General features: G+C 39.4%; 1 protein-coding gene across 6 annotated transcripts in view; it reads left to right on the forward strand.

The window, feature by feature from the left end:
• Positions 1–15144, forward strand: part of ZNF678 (zinc finger protein 678) — a 98013-nt gene that overhangs the window by 43059 nt on the left and 39810 nt on the right. Inside the window, exon 1 of one of the 6 annotated variants that reach the window (XM_063708569.1) lies at positions 7263–7881. The exons of 4 other annotated variants lie outside the window; for them this stretch is intronic. In XM_063708569.1, the coding sequence (XP_063564639.1) occupies positions 7879–7881 (3 nt within the window). In that variant the 5' untranslated portion in view covers positions 7263–7878. Of the gene's footprint in view, positions 1–7262; positions 7882–15144 lie in introns of those variants that run through there. One more of the 6 variants, XM_055371460.2, reaches the window with a different exon arrangement.

Here is a 15144-nt window from a genome sequence, read left to right on the forward strand (position 1 = left end):
TTACTTGAAAGTGTGATTTAAGACTGTAGAGTAGTAGAAGATGAGAAAAGGAGACAGAGCCTGCATCCGTGACAAGGAGATGGCCAGTTAATCGTTTTCTGTCCAGATCTGTTATGTTAAACATGGGCTCGTGGACATCCGAGCTGAATATGCATGGTCAGTGGAGCAAAACTATTGCAGGTGCCAAAGGTAGCATAGCTGAAAACACAGGTATCTTTGGGTAAATTTAGTCCCAATTAAGTAGGAAACGAATTAAAGTAATACATGTCTATGAACCTTAAATGGCTAATAAGTGAATATATAAATTAATTTTGTGGAGAAATCAGGCAAACTGAGAAAGTATACATTAAACAGAAAATGTTAGAAATAGAAAACAAAATGCTCAAACACCTTGGCCGGGCACAGTGGCACACACCTGTAATCCCAGCACTTTGGGAAGCTGAGGTGGGCAGATCACGAGGTCAAGAGATCGAGACCATATTGACCAACATGTTGAAACCCCGTCTCTACTAAAAATTCAAAAATTAGCTGGATGTGGTGGCACATGCCTTTAGTCCCAGCTACTCAGGAGGCTGAGGCAAGAGAATCGCTTGAACCTGGGAGGTGGTTGGTGGTTGCAGTGAGCTGAGATCACACCACTGCACTCCAGCCTGGTGACAGAGTGAGATTCAGTCTAAAAAAAAAAAAAAAAAACAAAAATGTGTATTCTCTAGACATTTAAAAAATCCTCTCTCAAATCTAGAGCCAACAACTAATGAAACATAGGTTTCAGTGACCACTTAAGACAAAGAATAGAGCTTTAAAAATAAACAGAAATGATCACTAAATAAGTTACCACAACTCACAGCAAACAGCCACAAAGCCTAGGGAGGGAGGAGAATCTGATTTCCAGATTTACTACAGTATAATATTCAACATGTCCACTTTTCAGCAATAAAAAATGATGAGCCAGGCAAGATGATTTGCACTACAGGTCCCAGATAACTCAGGAGGCTGAGATGGAAGAATTGTTTAAGCCTAGGCATTTCAGTGCCCTATGATTGAGTCTGTGAATAACCACTGTACTGCAGACTGGGCAACATAGGAAGACCCCATCTCTAAAAAATAAAATAAACAAATAAAAAAAAATTAGTCATTCAAATGAACAACAAAATATTATTCACAGGAAAATACTAATGAATTAACAGAAACTGTCTTAGGAAGCACAGACGTAATATTTATTAAACTAAGCCTTTAAATCAACTTTCATAAGCATGTTTTAAAAGCCTAAAGAAAAATGAACAAAAAGTAAAGCAAGTGAGTAAAACAATGTTCCACCAAATAGAATATATCACTAAACAAATAGGGATTTTTAAAAAGTCAACCAAATAGAAATTCTAGAACAAAAGTATCCTAACTGAAATAAAAAATTTACTAGAGGGCTTTAACGGAGCACTTGAGCAAGCAGATAAACGAATTGATAAACTTAAAAATAAGTAATTAAGAGTCTGCTAAAAAGTAAGCACAAAAGAAAAAGGTAATGCAGAAATTTAGAAACAAAACTTACAGAATCTCTGATTATCACCAACATTTAAACTCTGCTTGCAGGCACCACTCCCTCTGTGGTTCTGTGTGGTGTCCAAGGTGTTTCTTCCTTGGCATGTGAGAATATGTAGTTAATAAGCTAAAGTCAGTTTTACCAGTGCCAGGCATCATGTGTTTGGTCATATTCTTAACCCTAATAGGCAATTTTTCCCTCATCAAGGTGGTGATCAAGAGGTAGATGAAACAAAGCATTCCCTAATTACTGTGGGGCAGGAATGTAAGGGAGAGCTCCACTTACAGTCTCCCTGAATGCAAAGCCCATGGGGGTGGGGTGATAGGCTGCACCTAAATGGCAGGATGAGAATGGAAGACAGAGCCCTGTTCAGTATTTGCTTTGACAGTGCATTCAATTCAATTTGGGTTGGGAGAAGCTAGGCCTCAATATTGCAGGGTGAGGATGAAAGAGTTCTGCTCCTAGTTTTTGTAACACTAGCACTGTGGGAAGAGAAGTGTTATGTCTTACTTGTGTGTGATGTTTGCCAGAATATGAAAAAGTGTCGTCAAGTAATCACTTTCTGCATAGGCCATCTTTATCCCATGCTTCTTTGGCTAGAGAGAGCATGTTAGATTTTTCTTTTTTTTTAATTATTTTTCAGTGGCCTTTTCCAGGTTACTGTGTTCTCTGCTACTGAACCAGGATATATAGGAGGCAAAACAAAACAAAACAAAAGACATACCCAGGGCAGTAGCCGTTAAACCACTCCTGCTGTTCCAAGTTAGTCTGCCTTCTTTTCTGTACTTTCAGAGTCTTTAGACTGATGCTTTATAAGTTTTTACAAGCCCATTGCTATAATTTTTGAGAATAGAATAGAGTTTGCTTATCCCATCTTGTCTAGAACCAAAAGTTTCAACTTTTGGTGTTTCAAGAACATTTTGAGATATTTAAATCCATTTTATCTTGTATTTCCTGCATTAAGCAGTAGCCTGTCAGTTCTTATACCTTCTAAACTGCTGCAGACTCCTGAAATTTTGGGTATCATCACTGCCTTTACAAAGTGCATGATGCAGCCAAAGATGTTAGGGGAAGTTATGGGTAAAATTTGGAGCTTCTCCTCCATGCCTTCTTATCTGGAACATCTCTCTACATTTTAGCCACTGTGGAAACCCTGAAATTCACCCTTTCCTTTTTTTTTTTTTCCAAGATATTAAAAAAAATTCAGGGGTACATGTGCAGGATATGTAGGTTTGTTACATAGATGTGTGCCATAGTGGTTTACTGCACAGATCATCCCATCACCTAGGTATTAAGCCCAGCATCCATTAGCTATTCTTTACGATGTCTTCCCTCCCCCCAGCCCCCTAACAGGTGCCCAGTGTGTGTTGTTCTCCCAACATGTTCATGTTTTCTCATCAATTAGCTCTCACTTATAAGTGAGAACCTGCAATGTTTGGTTTTCTGTTTCTACATTAGTTTGCTGAGAATAATGGTTTCCAACTCCATCCGTGTCCCTGCAAAGGACATGATCTCATTCCTTTTTATGGCTGCATAGTATTCCATGGTGTGCATGTACCATATTTTCTTTATCCAGTCTATCATTGATGGGCATTTAGGTTGATTCTATGACTTTGCTATTGTAAATAGTACTACAGTGAACATACATGTGCATGTATCTTTATAAAAGAATGATTTATATTCTTTTGGGTGTACATCTGGTAATGGGATTGTTGAGTCAAGTGGTATTTCTGCCCCTGGGTCTTTGAGGAATCACCACACTGTATTCCACAATGGTTGGACTAATTACACTCCCACCAACAGTGTAAAAGTGCTTCTTTTTCTCCACAACCTCACCAGCATCTGTTGTTTTTTTACTTTTTTTTTTTTTTTTTGGAAACACAGTCTCACTCTGTCACCAGGCTGGAATATAATGGCATGATGTCAACTCAATGCAACCTCCACCTCCTGTGTTCAAGTGATTTTCATGACTCAACCTCCTGAGTAGCTGGGATTACATGGTGGCATGCACCACCATGCCCAGCTATTTTTTTCTATTTTTTAATAGAGGCAAGGTTTCACTGTGTTGGCCAGGCTGGTCTTGAACTCCTGGCCTCAAGTGATCCACCTGCCTCGGCCTCCCAAAGTGCTGGGATTACAGGTGTAAGTCACTGCCCCCAGACTGTTTTTTGACTTTTTAATAGCCATTTTGATTGGCATGAGATGGTATCTCACTGTGGTTTTCATTTGCATTTTTCTCATGATCAGTGATGTTAAGCTTTTTTTTTTTCATATGTTTATTGGCTGCATGTATGTCTTCTTTTGAGAAGTGTCTGTTCATGTCCTTTGCCCACTTTTTAATAGGGTTGTTTTTTTCTTGTAGATTTGTTTACATTCCTTGTAGACTCTGAATATTGGACCTTTGTCAGATGGATAGATTTAAAAAATTTTCTCCCATTCTGTAGGTTGTCTGTTCACTCTGATGATCATTTCTTTTGCCGTGCAGAAGCTCTTTAGTTTAATTAGATCCCATTTGCCAATTTTTGCTTTTGTTGCAATTGCTTTTGGCATTTTCATCATGAAAACTTTGCCTGTGCCTATGTGCTGAATGGTACTACCTAGATTTTCTTCTAGGGTTTTTATGGTTTTGGGTTTTACAAATGTAAAAGTCTTTAATCCATCTTGAGTTAATCTTTGTGTATGGTGTAAGGAAGGGATCCAGTTTCAACTTTCTGCATATGGCTAGCCAGTTATCTTAGCCCCATTTATTAAATAGGGAATCCTTTCCCAATTGCTTGATTTTGTTAGGTTTGTCGAGGATCAAATGGCTGTGTAGCAGGACGAGCCGCAGACAAAACTCCTCAGACACTGAGTTAAAGAAGGAAGAGGTTTGTTCAGCTGGGAGCATGGGCAAGACTCCTGTCTCAAGAGCCAAGCTCCCTGAGTGAGCAATTCCTGTCCCTTTTAAGGGCTCACAACTCTAAGGGAGTCCACGTGAGAGGGTTGTGATCAATTGAGCAAGCAGGGGGTGCGTGACTGGGGACTGCATGCACCAGTAATCAGAACGAAACATAACAGGACAGGGATTTTTACAATGCTCTTCCATGCAATGTCTGGAATCTATAGATAACATAACAGGTTAGGTCAGGGGTCGATCTTTAACTACCAGGCCCAGAGCACGGGGCCGGGCTTTCTGCCTGTGGATTTCATTTCTGCCTTTTAGTTTTTACTTCTTCTTTCTTTGGAGGCAGAAATTGGGCATAAGACAATATGAGGGGCAGTCTGCTCCCTTATTCCCCCCCTTTGAGACTCTCACTCATTTTATTAGTGGGAGTTCTCACTTTTATCTTTACCATCTATGTCTTCCTGCATGACAGATAGTGATTTATTGTAATACACTTCTGCTGAAGCATTCTGGTGAACTAGAGTAGCGATGAAACCTTTTACCATTTGAATGAGTGCAGGTTGTAAATAAGGGATCAGTAAGCAGGTTCCTATTACTACTATAATTTTTATTATAAGAGTTTTAAATCGTTCTAGCACTGGGAACCATTTTTAAACATGGCCTCAGGGTCAAATCCGTGCCACACTTGTACAGGCACTTGCCAGTTTCATCATGTCTTTAACTGTATCTTCGACTACTTGCCCTGGATCATCTATGTGCAGGCAGCAATTGGTAAGGTTAAATTTTCTACAGACTTCTCTTTCAGCTGCTAGCAAGTAGTCGAGAGTCAATTTATTTTGATAGACAGCATTTCTCATCTGAGTTTCTTGCCGGGCCAGAACAGTCAAGGTTTTACCAGTTTTATTAGTGATAATCTCCAAGACAGCAACTACATGATTTGGTTGAGCATGTTAATGGGGGTCTGGTATCCCCACGAGCCATCTTGTGCCCAAGCGGCAGGCCCATAGTATTGTATAATTTTTTCAGGAGGCCGTTTATCATCTTTTTAATTATCTATGGCTATGCTTCTCTTTTCGCAGGAAGCATAGACAGGGAATCCCAGGAGTTTGCCTGTTTTTATGGGCAGTAGGAAGAAAGATGGTTTAATAGTGCCAATAACACAACTACCTGTCCACTGATCAGGCAGCTTAGTGTAGGCTCTATGTCCACGTATCCAGTATAGCCCAGTGGGGGCCATCCAGTCCCAGTGGAATTCTGGGTAGGCCTAAATGGTCTGCAGCTTTGGAAATTTACTCTGTGTCGTTTGAACTCCACCATGTGGTCTTCCTACAGGAAGGGTGAACTCCTTCCCCACTCTTGCTATACAGTATTACCTAATGATTGAGGCTTTTAGGACCTAGAAGTGATCAGGGTGATTCTTTTGGGACGGGAATTCATTCAGGAACTGGGTCTGTAGGTACTAATTCTCGGGCTTCCTATGGCCATTGATCTCCTATTACAGTTCCTCCACATACATAACATGAAGTGACATTGAGAGACTGCGCTACATGCTCGGCTAATTGCAAAAACAAATTTCTTGTTTTTCTTGGAATTTTTGGTACTGGCACATTTCGTTTATTGTAGAAGGTTTGAAATACTGACTCAGGAGAGCGTTTATAAACTTTTTCTCAAACCACAATATTTACTTGAAGATCCAGTCCAGCTCTATCAATTTTTAGGGTTACACGTTCCCCTTTTTTCTAACGAGGATTAAGGGTTATTACTAGTTCTAAGGGGTTACACTGACCACTGGTACAGGAACGGCCACTTTTCCCTTGCTGAAGGTAGACAGGATTTTTTCATTTTTTTAAATTTAAGTAGCCTAAATGACACAAGACCAGTATCTACATTTATTTTCACACAGTCCTAATTCATGATAAATGTACTTATTTTCTGCCATATAGCCTCTTTCCTAATTAAGAGAACCACATCCTGTTTTTAACTTATTAATGACAGCACAGGCATCAAATTTTAAGGTGACTTGTTTGGGCACCTTTTTTTTTTCTGTTTTGGCTCGCACTTTACTCGTATCATTTATGAGCCCCCACCAGTCTTCAGTTCTTAATCTTATTTTAAAAACTGTGGTCATGGGAGGCTTAGATGGGTCATAACACACATCAGGTTGGTCATTTCCTGGGCTGCATACCTTGTATAGAATAACATTGTACAAACAAGTTCTTTTTAGAGTTCCAGTACACTTATAATAACCATAAAATAATAGGACCATAGCAACCTTTTCTCCTACTTCAGTGACTTGATGTATACACTGTGAACAGCCCTCAGTCTGAGGAAGGTCAGTTGAAGTCCTTACTGTACAAGTCCAAATTTTAAGGAAAATGAGTCCCGCGATGAGTTTCCTCATGCTTCAGCCGTGCGTGGACCAGTCAGTTTCCGCATGTGACTGGAGCAGGGCTTGTCTTCTTCAGAGTCACTTTGCAGGGATTTGCAAAGCTGCTCCCATCCACGTACAGCTCCCAGTCTGCTGATGTTTAAGGATGGTCTCAGAGGTTAAGCCCACTAGAATAAACTGAGTCCAATACCTCTACATAGTTATGTTCAACTGGGCTCTCTGATACCGGGAGCAAGGTGGCGGGGTTTAGGGTGTTGTAAACTTCAGTGGTTATGCGGGGATTTTCACAGAGCAAGCTTTGGTATCTAGTTAGTCTAGCATTCGTCAGCTAATGATGTCCTTTGGTATTTATTAAAGTCACCACAGCATGGAGGGATTTTATGTTTAGGTTTTCCCCAAGAGTTAGCTTATCTGCTTCTTGTGCTAACAGGGCCATTGCTGCCAGGGCCCTTAGACATGGGGGCCAGGCTTTGGAAACCCTGTCTAGTTGTTTTGAGAGATAGGCCACTGGCCTTGGCCAGGGCCCTACAGTCTGGGTTAAAACTTCAACTGCCATTTTTCTTTTTCTGACACATAGGGTGTAAAGGGATTTGTCAGGTCAGGTAGCCCCAGGGCTGGGGCCGACATGAGTTTTTCTTTAACTCATGAAAAGCTTGTTGCTGTTGGTTGTAATAGATGTAGTTTATCTAATCTACATTTTTATTAACTGTCACCCACTAAAATATTGACTTAAATCCTGTAGCTATTTGATTTCAAGCTTTAAATTGATCTGTTATTTCTTGCAGGGCTCCAGTTGCATCTAAATAGATGTGAGAGTTGAAAGACCCATAAGGGGCTTCTCTCGCTTTATGATGTCTTATTTCTTCTCCCTCTGGTTGATGAAATGCCAGGGTGAAAGGGACAGCCAAATGGACTAAAGCACAGTGCCACTCCAGTTATTCGGCAGAGTGCCCAGTAAAGGTCCACCACAGTACCACCACACATCTGCTCAGGGATGAACAAGGGCTGACTGATTCATAAGCTCTTGAAAATTCTTAAGCTCATCACATCCCTTCAGGTCTCCAAGGAATGGTAAGTTTTCTCCTTGTCGTGAGAGACACAAAGTGAACTTAGTGTTGGGAGACGGAAGCTGGATGGCCCTCGGGGGCTGACCCGCAGGGTGCCAGACTTCAGGATATGGCAGAGAGAGCTTGGCATGACTTACTACTCCAGGCTGTAGAATCCTAGAAAAGAGCTACCATGCAGCCTATGCCTGGTCGACTGGAGGACCACCTTAGTGGAAGGGGGACAATCTGGGCCTCTGGCCTGCCATGTGCACAAGTATAACAATTGCTTTTGTTTAATGTGCAGATGGATTATTTGATCCATTTTAACCAGGCATTTGCATCTTGGTATCCTGTCTTTATTGCTAAAGTTTGTTTTAAGTCTTTAACTTCTATGACCCTCTAGTAAAATAAAGGTATGATTTTAGGAAATTACAAAAACCGGTTGGGGCAGTCCATCCTTGCCCTTTAGTGGTCCACAGAATGTTGGACCAACTATGGCATGAAAGCTCTACACTGGGGGGCAAGACTCCTGGTTGGCACTGGGGTCTTTAACGAAATCTCCCTGGATTAATGGTCCTAGTTTACTAATGCCCAGTCTGAGGAGAGTCAGGAGGGACAGAAGTACTTTTCTGAAGTAGAAAGCTGTCTTTGACTTGCAAGTCTCCACAGGGTATAACAAGGCAAGCATGAAATGCAATAGTATGAGGCGAAATTAACATGGTTATGTTAATAACTAGATGGTCAGCAATAGAACAAGGAAAGAAGAAAGAGTAGTACAATAGATGGAAAGAGTTACATTTTTCTTAGCTTTGGTAGGGTTTTCCCCGGGACCATGGCCCACAACTCTGGATGGGGTGGTGCTTTCTTGACTCGGGTGTTATGAGTCCATCCCCCCCCTTTTTTTTTTTGCTGTACGAACAGCAGTCTTGGTGGTTAGCAGCACAAGGTAGGGTACTTCCCAGGCTGGCTCAAGTTTTTCTTCTTTCCACCCTTTGATGAGAACGTGATCTTCAAACTGGTGCTGATTTACCGGAAATTCTAGGGGTGGTACATGTGCTAAAAGACTGAGTTTTTGAGAGAAAGGAAAGTGGAAGATAAATGAAGTATATAATTTTTAAGAAATTGACCTTTTGTTTTAAATGTGGGGACCTTGTCAGTGGACTTTATAGTCCTAAGTGCCTTTTTACTGAGAAATTTCCTTTAGCACCTATTTTTATTAGTTTTTAAACCAAAGAAAGCCAAATACCATTTTACATTTAACAATGCTTTTTGTATGATTTTTATACCAGATAAGCTAAATTTTACCTTTGTATTACTGTGTTATTAATGTTAAACCTAATTTTAATTAAACCTTATAGACATATTTATCCAATTGTTAATGTTTGACCATAAGGTAAGATTTTATAGACTCTTTTTAACCTTTCATAATTTTTGTTAAAGAGCAGGTTGGTGCTTTAAGAAAAACCTGCTGTGCTTTTATTTTAATGTCCAGTTTACAGAAAAACTGGATGATACCTCTTTAACTTTAGCCAGTGTTTACACACAGAATTTTCTTTCCAATTAACATTTTAAAACTTGATTAAACCTTTAAAACAAAGTATACATATTTTTAACCTTTTGATGTAGGTAAAAATTTATAGTCTTATGCCTCCTTATAATTCTTTTATCAGAGGTATATTTTACTTTCCTTATACATCTTGCACATAAAGTGTTTTTATATAACATTTTTCTCTTTCCTGACTTTTGCAGACAATTCTTCGACATGCGTCAACTTTCTGACTTATTACAAATATTTGTTTCTTTAAACAGCTAGTTAATTTATTTCAGGACAAGAGTTTACCATATAATACTCTTTTTACATAAATTCCGCCCACCCCTTTTTTCCTTAGGTTACTTCTGAACTGGTGAGGTGTGCTCACAATGAGGTTTCCTCTAAAAGTTATTTTTTTTACTTTTTTTCTGTTAGCAAAGCAGTTGCTGCTACAGATTGAATGCATTTGGGCCATCTGTGGATTACTGGGTTAAGGACTTTTGATAGGAAAGCATCAGTGCTTTCGGGATACGCCCTTGTTTACAGTGACAACAAAGTGGTATTGGAGTGTTATAGGGTTACGGAGAATACCTTCAATTATCAATTACAGGTTTTAAATTTACCTTTGCTTTTAAAGGAATAAGGTACGCTGTTTTTTTTTTTTTTTTTTTTCTTAACTACTTGTATATATCTCTCTTTCTCTCTTTGTTTCTGTCTTTGACTTTGTCTCTCTCTCTTTGACTTTCCTTTTGCCTCTGTCTCTTCCTCTCTCTTCTCTGTCTCTCTCTCTCTCTCTCTCTCAGCCTGGCTTATGCTGCAGTTCTCTCAACCACTGTGGAGAGATCTAAAACCAGCTGTAACCAAGCATCTGTGTAAGGGAACTGGTCTGGGTGCCCTGGCTTTACAGGTTACCTTGTTACCTTTGAAACAAGGGACCTATCCAGGCTTCTTTCTGATGGCCAATCCACCTCTAATGCTGGCCAGTCTATTTTACACAAAGTTTTACATTTTCCTGGTGTCATAGTACTCCATAGTCTCCTTTAAATCCTTTTTTGAAATTTTTCAACATAGTTCTTAGTAGGGTGGGCTTATTTGTGCCTGACCCATGCTTCTTCGAGACAAAACACCGTGCTCACACCACACGCACACCACAAAACAAAGAATGGGTAAAAAGGGCACACACACACTTTTGCAGTTTACACCAAACCAAAATCAAAACCAAAATCAGAGTATCCAGAAATCCAAGCCAGGTCAAAACCAAAACCAAAGTATCAAACAATCCAAGTCAAGTCAAAAACAAAAACCAGAGTGCTGGTACAGGCACACCGTGGGTGATCAGGCCACGCTTCCACTCAAATGGAGTAGGCAAGTTCCCAAGACCAGTCCTGTCAAGCAATTTAAACCAAGTCAAAACCAAAACCAAAACCAAAGTGCAGATAAAGGCACGCTGTGGGTGATCAGGCCATGGTTCCACTCAAATGGAGTGGGCAAGTTCTCGAGACTAGTCTTACCAAGTTTCAGATGTCCGGACTCCAAGTACTAGTTCCTTCCCCGTGTTTAGCCACTGCATTGATCCTCCATGGGAGCCTGCCACACACTGCTCTGGTGAGGCATCCCACCAGGGCAAATGCCTACCTGGGAGCACTCTCAGGATCTGCGTTGCTTGGGCTGGTCGGAGTACCCTGCAGGGATGTTCCACAGGGCAGGCTTAAGCTGCATAAGGAGCTGCCGCAACCGTCTGCCAATCACCTCACTTCCCAGTCAGGGAACCAAGAAATATAGCAGGACGAGCCTAAGACAAAACTCCTCAGACACTGAGTTAAAGAAGGAAGAGGTTTATTCAACCAGGAGCATTGGCAAGACTCCTGTCTCAAGAGCCGAGCTCCCTGAGTGAGCAATTCCTGTCCCTTTTAAGGGCTCACCAGTAGTCAGAATGAAACAGAACAGGACAGGGATTTTTACAATGCTCTTCCATACAATGTCTGGAATCTATAGATAACATAACCAGTTGGGTCAGGTGTCTATCTTTACCACACCCAGAGCCTGGTGCCAGGCTGTCTGCCTGTGGATTTCATTTCTGCCTTTTAGTTTTTACTTCTTTCTTTGGAGGCAGAAATTGGGCATAAGACAATAAGAGGGGTGGTCTCCTCCCTTAGCTGTAGGTGTGCAGTCTTATTTCTGCTGAATTGTTTACTAGGAATGTTAAAATAATAATTCATTTTCATTTTACATTTTTATACAATCAGGTAACATGAAATATAACTTGATGTACAATTTTGCCTGTTACAAAGGATGTGCTAAATATAGTGGTATATGCACAGAGCATATTGGCATGACAACAGGCTGAATAAATAGCGATTTTACTTAATAAAAATAAAAAAAGAAAATTATAAAATAAGGAATATCAAACACAAAGTCCAAATTCAACAGCACATAATAAAAGTTTTTTCTAAAATCTAGTTTTTCCTTTGAATTCCTGAAATTAATACCCTTCTGAAAACATCTACTGTATTTAGACATAATTAACTAAGATATAACTGAAATTAAAGAATAAAATTCCCCTACCACTTCATTGAGAAAATCCTGCCTCATCCTGATTACTGGTGTCAGTGATAAGCTTTGTTTCTATAGATTATAGATTAACTAAAATTATTCCTTATTGGAAACAAAGGGGTGGGCCAAAACGGATGGGTTTGTCTAGTTATCTGCAGCAGGAGCATGTCCTTAAGGCACAGATAGCTCATGCTATTGTTTGTGGTTTAAGAAGGCGTTTAAGTGGTTTTCTGCCCTGGGTGGGCCAGGTGTTCCTTGCCCTCATTCCGGTAAACCCACAACCTTCCAGCATGGGCATCATAGCCATCACGAACGTGTCACAGTGTTGCACAGAGTTTATTTTTGGCCAGTTTTGGGGCCAGTTTATGGCCAGATTTTGGGGGGCCTATTCCCAACATAAAACTTAGTATAAAACATGCGTTTTAGAATCTTCAGCTATCAAGTTCAAAAAGTACCAGTGTCTATTTAAAATAATTCCTCTCCCAAGCCAAAGTGTAATCAAAATTAATTCAAATGACTTAACACATTCTAATGCTAAAAAATATTCATTATTATTGAAGTGGAGGTAAATCCCAGAGCTTTTAGGGCTTTCTCATGCTGCAAATGGCTGTTTCTCTGGTTCACTCAGAGCAGCATATGACAGAACATATTGGCATGACAACAGGCTGAATAAATAGCTATTTTACTTAATAAAAATAAAAAAGAAAATTAAAGGATGACACTAAGCTCAGTAAAGGATGACACTAAGCTCAGTAAAGGGCAAGACTGCTGGTACCCAGCTCTGACCTCTCAGTGAAGCGTGGCTACTATGTCCACAATACAGGATGCATGAGGATCAAAGGCACACTATTCTGCTAGCTAAAGAGATAGCAAACCAGCTCCGCAACCCTAAAAGCTCCTTCCCCAGGTAAATAAAAGTATACGAGGGGAAAAAATTAAAATATGCTTCTCTACAGAGTAAGGGTTTTGAAATATTAATGTAATCCCTCCTTCAAAAATTTTAACTAGAGTCATCTGGTCATTTCTGACTACATCTCAAAGATGTATCCAGATTCAATTTCTGTTGGTTTATCCTAAGACACTTCTAGCTAAAAGTATTAATTTTATTCCCAAGTAACCACTAGTCTGACTGCAGAGTATTATCTCCCAGAGTTATCAAGCACTGGAAGAGAAAAAAACAGATGTTCAAGCAGCAGGCAACATTTGTGGCCCTTTCACACAGTGGCATCTGAGTGGCTACTGAATAGTCCAGGAATAATTCTAAACACAAGAAAATTCATGGATTTTAGTAAATATGTTGTAGTTTTCACAGTTGAAATTTCCTCAGACATTGCACTTTCTTTATAAGGGAATCCTGATTTTTCTTAATGTTATGGTGAGTCAGGACTTGAACTAGCAGCCTTCTTTTTCTTCTTCTTACTATGTTTCTTATGCTTCTTTTTCTTTTTTGTTTTTTCTGTTGCTTTTTCTCATTTTTCACTGCTTTTCTTCTTTTTTGCTCGTACCTCCTCAGTAAACTGTGATTCTGACAAGGACTCGGATGATAAAGGTTTATCTTAAGAATTTATCGTTCTCTTTTTGCTGAGCCCTTTAATGTCCTTTTCTTTCTCCATTGCATCTTTTGACTTCTTTTTCTTTTTTAAACTATCCTTACTGTCTGATTCAGATTATGACATGGAGCTTTCAGAAGATTTATGTGAACGGTTCTTTTTCTTTCTTTGTTTTCCTTGTTTCTTATCCTCATTTTCACAATCAGAAGAACTGCTGGAAGAATTAGAGCTTGATGAAGAAGATGAATACCTACCAAATTTATTCTTTTCTTTTTTTGTTTTGATGAGCTCTCACTTCCACTTAACAATTTCTCCCTGTCTTTTTCTAGTTCTTTCTTCCAGTTCTCATTCATTTTTTCTTCAAATTCAGCCAAAACCTTGGAGCCTTTCTTTTCTCCTCTTCTAGTTGCTCTTTTACTTCTTCCCAGGTAGGCCTTGGTCGATTCAAACAATCCTGTATTGTTGGCCCTGAAGACTGGATTGGACCCCTTGATCTCGCCATTGCTATTGGGTTCATATAGGCCAGGATGTAGAACATATTCCTCCAGTTCTAGAATCATTTTCTTGTTCAAATAACCTTTGTTAAATTTAACTGGTGTCAGGTTTTTGTTTTTAACAGTATTGATCACATTCTAATTCCGTAGGTATCATGTCATAATTTTGGCAGTACCACGCGGTTGTCCCGCTTCCCTATGGTGCTGAGCTGAGTGCACAGTCGCACGCTGAGGGAAACCAGGCCAGAGAGAAGGCCGAAGCAGGCCCACCGCAGGCCCTCCTGCCGCCTCCCCTATAATTTTCTTTTAAATACTGTATGTAATTAGGTGAAATTTTATCTTTGAAAGCAACAGATATCTAAATTAATTCAGAATGACTGAGTTATGCTTTTTTTTTAAGTTTGGAGGTACTTTAGTGTATTTATAATATTTTAAGACTGACTAAAATTATGTCATAAAGTATGAGATTATTTTACATTTTGTATTAATTAGATTTTAGATTACTATGAAGACTGTTTAGTTTTATTATGCCATAGTAGTTGCAATTAGAGAATTTTTTTTTCCTGGCTACCATATAATATCTGAAAATAGAACTTTCTATTGTTTATGAAATCTTTGAAGAATTAATAAACACCATACATGAATGTTGCTTTAATATTCAGCGTGATTGTATATACCTTCTTAAAAATAAATTCAGCTTTATTATTTTTTCTTTATTTTTTTATTTCAAGCACAGGGGTACATGTGCAGGTTTGTTATATAGGTAAACTCGTGTAATGGGGGTTGGTTGGTTGTACAGATTATTTCATTACCCAGGTATTAAGCTTAGTACACATTAGTTATTTTTCTGATTCTCTCCATCCTTTTGCTGTCTACCCTCCAGTAGGCACCCCATGTCTGTTGTTGCCCTCTATGTGTCCATGTGTTCTCATTTAGTTCTCCCTTAGGGAAACGCAATATTTGGTTTTCTGTTCCTGCATTAGTAGCTAATAATAATGGCCTCCCACTCCACCCATGCTTCTGTGAAGGACGTGATCTCATTTTTTTTAATGGCTGCATAGTATTACATGGCATATAGGTACCTAATTTTCTTTATCCAGTCTACCATTTATGGGTATTTAGGTTGATTCCATGTCTTTGCTATTGTAAATAGTGCTGCA

Source organism: Gorilla gorilla, chromosome 1, assembly GCF_029281585.2.
Source record: "Gorilla gorilla gorilla isolate KB3781 chromosome 1, NHGRI_mGorGor1-v2.1_pri, whole genome shotgun sequence".
Taxonomy (NCBI): domain Eukaryota; kingdom Metazoa; phylum Chordata; class Mammalia; order Primates; family Hominidae; genus Gorilla; species Gorilla gorilla.